The sequence below is a fragment of the Lutjanus erythropterus genome, chromosome 6 (genome assembly GCF_056507025.1).
Source record: "Lutjanus erythropterus isolate fLutEry1 chromosome 6, fLutEry1.hap2, whole genome shotgun sequence".
NCBI lineage: Eukaryota > Metazoa > Chordata > Actinopteri > Lutjaniformes > Lutjanidae > Lutjanus > Lutjanus erythropterus.
The window spans coordinates 2,351,928-2,363,449 of record NC_139322.1 but is presented as its reverse complement, the minus strand read 5'-3'; the positions used below and the strand labels follow the sequence as shown (position 1 = coordinate 2,363,449).

Sequence of the window (11,522 nt, the reverse complement as noted above, 5' to 3'; positions counted from 1 at the left end):
ACCTGCAGCTGTTTGTTCTCACATGTAAGGACAGTGGGGTCATTTTAAATACAGGCTCTGCTGCACACCGCTGATACCTATCAGGAGCTAAAGGTTGTTTGTTGGACAAGACCAAGGTCAGGGAATTTCTTCTCCTCCTCCTGCTCTTCTTCCTCTTCCCTGGTTGGGGGTTTGTGGCCGCTGGCGTGCGGCTGCAGTCGGAGCCTCCCTGCGAGGATCCCGGAGGCCGTCACACGGCCGTGCAGCATCTGTTCTGGAAGAGCTGCTCGACGACCGAGGAGTCAGCCAGCGTGGAGATGTCGCCCAGGTCGCGCTCGTTGCAGGCGATTTTGCGGAGCACCCGTCGCATGATCTTACCTGCAGACAGAGGAGGACACGAGACAATCAAACATCAAGGAAGAAAGTGAAATCTAACCACATCAGCATAAATTAGATCAACCACACCGCAATTCATTTGGAAAAAAATGGTTCGCCTGTTACTGCTGATATTTCCTTCGTCTAGTGGCGAAGAACACCAGAGGGCTGTACTACGAAGCCAGATTAACATGTTAGTGAGGTATGTTGGCTCTCTTTTAACCAGGCTAGATCACCACGGTAACTGATGCAGAACTCTTAACTAATCAGCTGTAAAAAGTACCGCTCCTATTCTTTTCCTGATGATGCTCTTTATAGAGCTGCAACAACTAATCAATTATTAATCAACTAGTAAAATAACTGCCAACTATTTTTATTATCTATAAATTGTTTTGCACAATTTTTTTAATAAAAAAAAGATGCCAAAATTCAGCTTCCTGCATGTGCATATCTTTGGGTTGTGGACAAAAAAAAAAAGACATTTGAGGACATCATCTTGGGCTTCTGGAAACACTGATCTACATTTTTCACCATTTTATGACATTTTATGGATCAAACATCTTATCGATTAATTGAGAAAAAAAAATCGACAGATGTATGTAAATAGTGTTGCTGAAAAAAAAGCTGTGTAATGTAATTACAGCAGTACAAACTGTATACATCACGTTGCCATGGAAACGATGCTGATCCTTTATGAGAGGAAAGTGCTGCAGCTGAGCATCAGTCAGATTTGGCTCTTTGACAGCCTCCTCAGGTAAAATAAAAACCTGCCGTTATTCTGACCAAAGCATCAATCATTTGACTGTTAGTTTTTAGTTGACGTGGTCACCTGATCGAGTCTTTGGGAGTCCTGGAGCCTCCTGGATGTAGTCTGGTGTTGCGATGGCACCGATCTTCTCCCGTACTGTGAACACCAAAAACATGAAAATATATCATCAAAATCTGTCTGGAAACAAAGTTAAATTCTTAATGTCATGCAAAAATTAAAAGGCTTTATTACAGAATACATAAAATTTAGCAGAAATTTGGAAATCTTTTTTTTTCTATACATCCATGCAGGATAAAGTTTAGGGTTGGTTGTTTAAATCTTGTCCTCCTTCTTCTTCATGGAACCTTTAAGAGTTCATGGATGATCAAAAAGCAGAATTCTTCACCAACAAGAACTCGATTCTAAGGTCACACTTCATAAAAGACACAGATCGAGAACCGAATGCAATGCGTTTACCAACCTTGTTTTTTGAGTTCTGCCTCCAGCGTGCGGTTGTACGTCACTCCATCAGTGAGAGTAACGAAGCAGTAGAGGCTCTCTCCTTTGACAGGATGAGGTCTGCCGACCACAGCGGCCTCGGCGACGGCCTCGTGCTCAACGAGAGCCGACTCCACCTCTGCTGTGCTCAATAAATGACCTGCAGGGGAAAGAGAGGGAAGGGAGGTGGTCAACGGAGCTGAGGGTGTAAATCTTCTCCAGCAGAGAGAGTTTATCTTTACAGTTCAAACTATATGATCCATTCATGGTTGACAAGTTTCTGTCCTTAAGCTCTTAAAAAGATTTGCTGCTAGGCACTTTCTTTTTTTAAAGAGACAAAAAAAGCTCACTTAATTGGCAAAAAATATAACTCCTGTCAAACATTTTGCTTTTGGATCAATATTCAGAAGAATACAAAGAGGCTGTGGATGTAAAGACACAGACACACTGCACAGGTTTGATCCTTGTTTAATTTAGATAAGCTCAGCAGTCAGTCTTACCTGAGACATTCAGCATGTCGTCTATCCTCCCAGTTATCCAATAGTAACCATCTGCGTCTCTACGGCAACCTGAAGAAGATCAAAGTAAAAAAGGAATCATCAAAGAACAATTTTAAATAATAAATACAACAAAATAGGAAATTAAGTAACTAAAGACAACAATAAAAATAAAAAGCATATTCTCAAATATTCCACTGAGGACACCACTTGTCGTCTCTCACCGTCTCCCGTCACGTAGTATCCAGGAAACTTCTTGAAGTAGGTGGTTTCAAACCTCGGATGGTTTCCGTACACTGTCCTCATCACGCCGGGCCACGGCTGCTTGAACACCTGTTGGAAGACGATAAATACGCAGGACGGGTTAAAAAGAGGAACGCAGAAGAAAAGATTCAGATCACTTCAGGAAACAATAATAATCCTAACCAGGTATCCTTCGCTCGGCCCCTCCAGCTCCTCTCCTGACTCATTCAAGATGGCTGGAACAACCCCAAAGAACGGGAACGTCTGGAGAACAGGAGGAGAAAAACATATTTTTTATTTAATTCAACTTTGGCCACTGACAGAAAACGGTTAATATCATAACAAAAAGAAAAAATAGGACGTGACTGGCAAAAAGGATCGAATGCAGTCTGCATGTCTTGTTTAACTGAAGAAGTCATGAGACCATTTGGGACTGAGTTATTTCAGTTGATCCTTAAAAAGGTGCAGAGAAACAGCCCAAGTATTCATGTTCACACTTTTTTTTAATCCCATCTTTTAAAGTTAAAATGTCTCTAAAGCATTTTAAAACCACCTTACGAAGGACTGTGCAGTGTAGAAACATTTACCCTGCTTTACACTGTTCAAGCACTGGAGAAAAAAAAAAAAAGAAGAAGCATGAAATAAATACTGAGTGTTTTATCGACTCACAGCAGATCCAGGCTTCATGGGTGTGGCTGCAGGTAGAGGAGTCAACACATGTCCACCCTGAAAGACCACAAAACACCCAGTTAGAAATGTTCTTTTGACTCCACATGGTGTGAATGAAGTGTCTGTCCAGCAGGGGGCAGCACAGCCAACAGTCTGAACTCACTGGTCCTGAGTGATGTAGTTAGAAATAAATTTTAAATTTGCCAAAGAAAGTTTTTTAAGGACTGTCTTTTAAAATGTCTGGAATGTAGGAAAAGTTGTCCTCTTTAAAATCAAATAAAAATCACCTCTGACTCTTAGGATAGACAGATATTGATGTTAAGTTGACTGGAAGTCCCACAGTGGAGATCTAAGATGGTGATAACTTACTGTCTCTGTCTGCCAGAAGGTGTCGACAATCGGACATCTCTTCTCTCCCACCACACTGTAGTACCACTGCCAGGCCTCAGGGTTGATGGGCTCCCCCACCGTCCCCAAAACCTTCAGAGACTCTCGCTTATACCTGCAGAGACACAAGAGGAAGTTCAACAAGTGTTTCATATTTTTCTTTAGTATGAATACATATTTGTGTTCATCTTCTCAACAAAAACATCATAAAATATGAACACGAGATCATGCAGCATCACTGGGAGTCAGTTTGCGAGTCGACTCACTTCTGCACCGGCTCGCTGCCGTACTTCATCAGCAGCCTGATGGCGGTTGGAGCCGTGTAGAACTTGGTCACGTGATATTTGTCCACGATCTCCCACATACGACTGACATCTGGGTAAGTAGGCAGGCCTTCAAACTGAAACGCACACAAACACACCAACAGTAAATATAAAAATAATAGAAACAAAAGTTTTAATGTCACATTTCAGCAATCTTTTTCCAAACTTCTTTTGATTTTATGATGATGTTTGGTCAAATTATTTTAATGACTTCACCTAAAAATGATGCCACAGTGAAGCTTCATCAGTAAACCAGTGTTAGCTCATGTTCAGGTAACACCCTGTAACAGTGACTCATAATACTGACTGCAGGTTTATGAGCTGAGGACTGGAGCAGATCACCTCCTGTTTCCTCCTGTAAAACCATTTAACTCATATCTCACCTTTATCATACCGTCTCTAATGGCTACTTCAGAGTTTTCAGAAGTTTTAAGCGACTGTATTGGCCAGTATTCCTTAGTTGCAGACCATTACGTAATCTGTCACAATGGAACGACCGCCAGCCAAGTTGTTTGAAGGCTGTAAAAACAGGAAGTTGAGTCATGCCTGCACTCACCAGGACGCTGGTGGCCCCGTTAGCCAGCGGGCCGTAGGTGATATAGGAGTGTCCCGTGATCCAGCCGATGTCCGCCGTGCACCAGTAGACGTCATCGGGCTGGTAGTCGAACACCAGCTTGAAGGTGGTGGCAGTGTAGAGCATGTAGCCGCTGACTGTGTGAAGAACTCCCTGCAGACGAGAGCAGAAGAAAGAAGAGACGAGGTTTCAACAGTAAGCGAAGACAAAGTGGACTTTGACAGAAACGAAAAAGACAGACCTCCTCACTTAACTGGCGGAGTTAAGAGTTACAGACCGTGAAAGCGGGGCCTCATGATCCTTCTGACTTTTTGGGTTTTAAGCAGGAGGTGTCAGAAAAGTTACCACCGGGATAACTGGCTTATGGCGGCCAAGCGTTCATACTTGTGATGCACCAACATGAAGTTTCTGATAATGATTATTATTATCCTATGGTCTGGGTAAATACTCCGTTCTGATTGGCCAGCAGGTGTGCACTGAAACCGTTAAATGCACATGTAGTTTGCTGCAAGTTTAACCACCTTTTGAAATTCATCCGCTAACCAACTTGTAACCATAGCAACATTAAGGAGCACCGTTATTAAAACCAGCCGGGAAGGAAAACACACCAATGGCTGATTTTAACATTTCCTTCAATCTGTTTAGAGAATGCAATATTTCAAAAGAATGGGACGCAGCAGAGGAGAGAGAAATGAAGAAGAAAAGAAAAAGGAAACAAGTGGAAAAGAGACAAAGAGCTTAAAATGGTGGAGGGTTATTTTTGCATGCTGCAGTCTGCACCAAACAAGCATTTTCCCTCACATCTGCAGAATGTTTTACAAACCACAACACTTCATTAATAACTGTATGTCATAGAATATTTCACCTTGATCAAAAACAGAATGACCGCCTTGCCAGCTGGTGAAGTTCCAGTTTACATCCATGTCTGTACAATGTATGTAGCGCAGGCTTTGAAGGAAATGAATAAAAAGGGATTGAGCGTATTTTTTTATCACTACATTAACATGAGTGATTCCAGGTGGAAACTTACTGTCTGCACTATTTTTACTGAGGAGGACAGAGGACCGAGAGAGAGCTGAACATTATGATGTCACAGTGAAGACGACCTTTGACCTTTCGGATAGAAAATCTCATCACCTCATCATTTTATCCTATCCGATATTTCTGTGGAATTTTGTCATAATTAGTGTATGATTTCTTGAGTTATGGCCAAAAATGTGTCATGAGGTCAGAATGACCTTTGACCACCAAAATCTAAGAGTTCAAGCAGACATTTGAACCAAGTTTGAAGAAATTCCTCCAAAGCGTTCTCACGATATCACATTCATGAAAGTGGGATGCGATTTAGACATGGCACTTAGCAATATTGTGATTCTGATAAAATTTTGATTAATTATTCAGACAGAACAATTACAGACAGAGTGGCCTGTTGGTGGAGCATTCGTCCCATGTACTGAGGCTGAGTCCTCTGCAGAAGACGTGGGTTTGACTCCTGCCTATGGCCCTTTGCTGCATGTCACCCCGTCCCCCAAAATACACACAGACTGTGTAGAATCCAGATAATGAAAAAATAAGAGGTGTGTCAGGAGAGGTCAAGAAACCACAGGCTTATACAACAGCCTTCCCCTCCTGTAAGAATAACTAAAAATAAAAACTAAGCTAATATAATTTGAGAAAATGTAATAAAAAAATAAGTGCCAACAGGAAGCACACAAAATGAGCAAAGAATCAAACCAATAAGAGGACAAGAGGTCACTAAAAACAAAGAAATATAGTAATATAAAGAGATAGATATGAAGAGACATAAAAGAAAATCATATATACATATCAAGAAATAAACAGACATCATGAATTATGGGTAACCATGGGTCGCAAATCTGTGTGTGTGTTTAGTGTACCTTTGGTTTGCCTGTTGAGCCGCTGGTGTAGAGGATGAAGAGCGGATCTTCAGACTCACACCACTCTGGTTCACACTCATCTGAGGCTCCACGTACCAGAGTGTGCCAACACAAGTCCACCTCTGGGTTCCACGGGACCTGGTAACACACACACACACACACACACACGCACAAACAGGTGTGCACACAAACACACAACGACACAAACACACCACAAACAGACAAGACAACGTAAACACAACATCTTCTCAAGTCTTCAACCAAATCCCCGTCAGTCGGTCACTAAACATCGAAAACAAACGTCTCTAAAATCTTGAACACAAAACAAAAGTGAAAGAAAGTTAGTTTGACAAACATGCCTCGCAAACTAGCTCAGAGAGAAAATCATGTGAAAACTGGAGATCTGAGTGAGTAAAGCAATAAAAAGTTGTTAGAGAAGTTACAAACATGTAAGTTTTGTTGTAACTTGTGTGTCGATCAGATCTGGGTCACTTACTGTTAGATATAAAATGAAACTAAAACAAAAATATGAAGCAAATGATATAATATAGTTTAAAAAAATAATGGGGCAAAGTGTACGAAACACCTGAAAATTTTTGGAAAAACATAAAGGAGAAGCAAAACATCAAGATAAAGATGTATAGAAAGCTTTATGTCGAGAAAGACAAAGATACGACCAGAAAGATTTGGTCAAATAATAAATCATGACGCCACAAGATCTTTCTAAAAATGGATAAACAGTTTTTTGGGTCGATCTTAAGTGCCTTTACGTGCCAAAAGAACTCAATCAGTCGCAGGAAATCAAGGAAGCTCCTTTCAAACAGTAAACTGACCCAGATCTGACGTCCACTCAACAACATACATCTCCCATAATGCCGTTCTCTGGGTTAGAGAGGAAGTCGTACAGAGCCAACGTCATGTTACAGATCATGTTGGCAGCAGGGCCTTGTGTTTTCAGTCACCACCAACGTGTTTCCGACATGTTCACGTTTCTACATTATTATTTAAACCAAATGGACCAACTTTGTTACACATTTAAAGGGACAGTTCACCCCAAAATCAAAAGTACACAGTTTTCCCTCTGGCCTGTAGTGATGTTCTTCCATCTATTTTTTTTGTTGCTGCTGTTGTTGCTGCTGCTGTGAGTTGCAGAGTTTTGGAGATATCAGCTGTAGAGATGTCTCCCTTCTCTCCAATATAATGGGACTAAATGGTGCTCAGCTTGTGGTGCTCAAAGCACCAGAACATATTTGTGAAAAACTCAGTAGCAACGTCTCCTTCCAAAAATCATGAGCTGGTTACTCAAGATAATCCACAGATCTCGTTGTGAGCAGTTTCATATAGGAACTACTTTCTTTCTAGTAGTTTTGTCATTAAACTGCTCACAATCAGTTCTGTGGATTAGCTGGTCAGGATTTCTGGAAAGAGACATCGCTGTTCCACATTTTTCGAATGTTTTTTGGTGCTCTGAGCTCCACAAACCAAGTGCCATCTACTGTAGTCCCATTATTTTAGGTTTTGTGCTCCTGACTCATGGAATAATTTACAATGCATAAATCCTGAGTCTCTGATTAATTTAGATTTTAAAAATATGCTTAGAAATCTTAACAGTTTTACATGTAAATGCATTAACTAGGAGTTCATTTAAACAAGTTGTTTGAGTTCTTACTGTCTGTCTTATTTTTGTCATCTTTCTATTTTATTGTTCTTTTTGTTTTTCCTGTTTTGTTTATATTGTATTTTAGGTGAATAAATGAATTATATCTCCAAAACACCACAGCTCACACCAAAACAATCTGAACAGATAAACAGCACCACAGGTGAGAGGAGAAATGTGCATTTTGGATTTTGGAGTGAACTGTCCCTTTACATCTTTATGAGCTACATAATATTGTAATGTTCAGAAGGCGAGAAAACAAGAGCAGAACGATGCATGTATGTCACACTGACAGTCAGATAAGACGTACAGTTCACAGTGATGTGGTCGCCGATAACAGAAAACACAAGGCTCTACCTCTGGTCCCTGAGACAAAGTCCTCATTCACACACAGCTACAGACGGTGACTGAGAAAGAATCAGGGGTCTGTTTGTAACCAGGCAAAGCAGGAGGAGGAAATTCAGCTTTTTAAAAATGAAACAGTTTGTGTGATTTTATCTCATTCTGGAAAAACTAGCTGGGACATGGGTGATAAATCGCAAAGGAAAAAAAAACAAAGTGCATTTTGTTGTGGGATTGTCGCAGGAGCTTTTCTAAAAAAATTCAATGTATGCTGCAGTGTTTTTAGCCATATTTTGCAAAGAAATTGCAGGATCAGGTGAAAATTGCATAAAATCTGTGTTTTTTTTGGTATAATTCATTAAAAGAAAAAAAAATCAAATGTAACTTGTTCCATGCAGAAGAAAAGCACGCTCTGTTCTGAATGTTCACCAAAAACGTTCTGACAAAATCTGCTTCATTTGAAATAAAATAAGTGCAAAATCTTTTTGGAGCTCAAACATGACAAAATAATAAATGTGTATAAATACACGCAGGTACATGTATGAGGTTTGCATGGGGGACTGCTGTGATTGGTAGAACTCGCCGGAAGCAACGACGATTGGTCACATTTGTGGAAAAGTTGCAGAGGTCTTACAGAATTCACAGGGATTGGTTGAAATTGCGTGAACTGTCGCGATTGCAACTTCCTGGAGGGACTGATTTACAGAGAAATAATACGTGACATGGAGTGAGAGCTGAAATCAATGAAGATGCTAAAAAAAGCTGATATTGATATGAATCATAATATCGCAAACATATGCATAAACACATAAAATGTGATGCAATATGATTTGTATATAATCACTAACAAAACAATATTGTAATTGATACCATTTAACTGAAGGCTGATAAGAAATAATATTGAATTGTCGCTTGTGGATTTCAAGTACTTTCGTTGACTCTGTTATATTTCCTATTATTATTTTATTATTGACATATCAGACTTGCCACCCCTCCTGATTTTCCCAGGAGACTTCTGCTTTTCATTGCCTTCTCCTTATTTCCTCTCCCGGTTTATTTTTACAGCTTTTGTTCCTTTTCTTTATGGCAACCTGTTTCTGCCTGGCACTGTGCAGGGCGTATGAGCCCCACCACTCTAAAATCCACTGTTTCCACTCAGACAACAACACAGCTGCACCAAACCAGACTTCCTGGAAAGAAACATTCCCGTTCCTTCAGTAAAGTTTTAAAGGAGAGCAACATGCAGTTTTTTTTATTATTTTCATTCTTTAACCATTTTTCACCCGAAAACAGGTAACAAAATATCTGAAACTCAGTAGTTTTTAGGTCTAAAGGTTGGCAAGTATGCAATATATTAGTGCTGTTTTTTGGAACAATACCTTCTTCAACACGGTCATTACTGATACTTTTATAATAACAGATCAAATGAAAGACTTTGAGAAATAGACCTGCAACAATTAACTGATTATTAAACTGAGTAATTTTTTTTAATTAAAGAAAGTCCCTGATTACACTTCTCTACCAGAGCAAACTGAAAATTTTTGGGTTGTGGACAAAACCAAGACATTTCAGGATGTCATCTTGGACTTTGATCAATATTTTTCATCATTTCCTGACATTTTATGAGCCAAACAACTAATTGATTAATTTAGAAACTAATCAACAGATTAATTGTTTATGAAAATAATCATTAGTTGCAGTTATAATGTCTTCATTGTAAACAGGCATCACTGCTGACAAGAATTTATCTGACATGAATCAGGCAGAGATAAACTTCATGGACGAGGGAGACACATTTGCAAGTTTGACAACAGGCCACCAAATGAAACGCATCATTAGCTTGAATAAAAGAGGTTCTGTTTCTGCAGTGATGTTTGAGGGCTTCGCTATGTTTTCTACAAACTGAACTCACACATTAAAAAAACTAACAAAATGTAACGTTTGCATTTTGGAAGATAAAATGACAAACTTAAACTCGCAGCAATGCATCATGGGAAATGATGCAAATGAGGGCTGTTTCTCAGCTCTATCTGCTGCAGAGCTGCAACGCTTACTCGAAGAATGGATGATTTATGCTCCTTAATTGTGAATATTTTCTGGTTTCTTTACTCCTCTCTGACAGTAAATTGAATATCTGGGTTATGGACAAAACAAGACATCTGATAAAATAACTTTGAGTTTTGGAAAACACTTATTGACATTTTTCAGGATTTTCTGACATATTATAGCCCAAACAAGTCATCGACTAATTGAGGAAATAATCGGCAGATTAATTGACTATGAAAATAATCGTAAGTTGCAGCCCTAATCTGCTGCACATGTGGATGTCACTAAACACGATCTTATGGCACAGACGACCCCATTACACAAACTACACAAGCTTTCCAGATGATGAAAACTCCATCAACATAAACCGACACAAAACATTTCACCACTAAGCTGAAGGTCAGTTTCAGCCTCATGTAATGTCACTAAAACAAACAATAATATTACTAATAATCAAAATCATCATAAAAACAGTCTGCTGGTATCGGTACAGTATCAGTATCAGTATCAGCAGATATACAAGTTTAGAAATACTATAGAAATCTGATCAGAACAAAACAAGTTGACACCTAGTCTTAGTCCAGTCCTTTTAAGAAATTTTAATGCAAAAATGTTACATAGTCTGCATTTAAACCAGAAATCAAATCCCTCAGACCCCTGATTCCTCCTGACTTGTGTAAGTAAAGGAGAAAAGTGTTAAAGTAGTTACATTAGTAACAAAAACACAAAACTCTTCAGAGACATCAGCTCACTCTGGGTTGTGTACACAATCTAAAAGGTGCTCAACTTCGCCAAGAGTGCAGTCGAAGGAAAAAAGTGTTCAACCGCAACGTAAAGCGCGTGTTCACAACAGATACGAGAGAAAAATGGTGTTAATCCAAATTCCACGCCCACAGAGAATTCACTTTTTATTCCCATGAATTCAGACAACAAACATTTGAGAACACAAGTAACAATTTCCCACATTTCAAGGTTCAATAGGGTCTCAGGAAAATTAAAATCTGCTGCAGAAACTTCACAGATCAGTTTATGTGAAATTCCTAAAGCTGACAATCTGAGCTAAAATTCTGTTTTCCATCTAATTCTACCATTTATGTCTGATTCATATTTGCTTCATAGTGTCTTTAAATATCACAGATTTAAGTTCTTTTGTGTCTAAATTAGGAAAAATATTGTTTCATGTTCTCAAATGTAATCTGAACTGTTCAAAAATCACAGGAATAAAACTGCTCTTAATGGGTAAAAACAATAATTCACCAAAAAGATTTTATGAAATGTAATTATTT

At 39.2% G+C, this 11,522-nt stretch overlaps 1 protein-coding gene across 3 annotated transcripts in view; it reads right to left on the bottom strand.

Moving 5' to 3' along the window:
• Positions 1-116: 116 nt before the first annotated feature.
• Positions 117-11,522, bottom strand: part of acss2 (acyl-CoA synthetase short chain family member 2) — a 31,014-nt gene continuing 19,608 nt past the window's right edge. For all 3 annotated transcript variants that reach the window (XM_084720194.1, XM_084720195.1, XM_084720196.1), the window contains 11 exons: positions 6,192-6,329; positions 4,276-4,446; positions 3,663-3,796; positions 3,379-3,511; positions 3,010-3,066; positions 2,524-2,604; positions 2,322-2,430; positions 2,101-2,169; positions 1,584-1,760; positions 1,184-1,258; positions 117-357 (listed from right to left, as the gene is read on the bottom strand). In XM_084720194.1, coding sequence (XP_084576320.1) covers positions 230-357; positions 1,184-1,258; positions 1,584-1,760; positions 2,101-2,169; positions 2,322-2,430; positions 2,524-2,604; positions 3,010-3,066; positions 3,379-3,511; positions 3,663-3,796; positions 4,276-4,446; positions 6,192-6,329 — 1,272 coding nt within the window. In that variant the 3' untranslated portion in view covers positions 117-229. The remainder of the gene's footprint in view (positions 358-1,183; positions 1,259-1,583; positions 1,761-2,100; positions 2,170-2,321; positions 2,431-2,523; positions 2,605-3,009; positions 3,067-3,378; positions 3,512-3,662; positions 3,797-4,275; positions 4,447-6,191; positions 6,330-11,522) is intronic.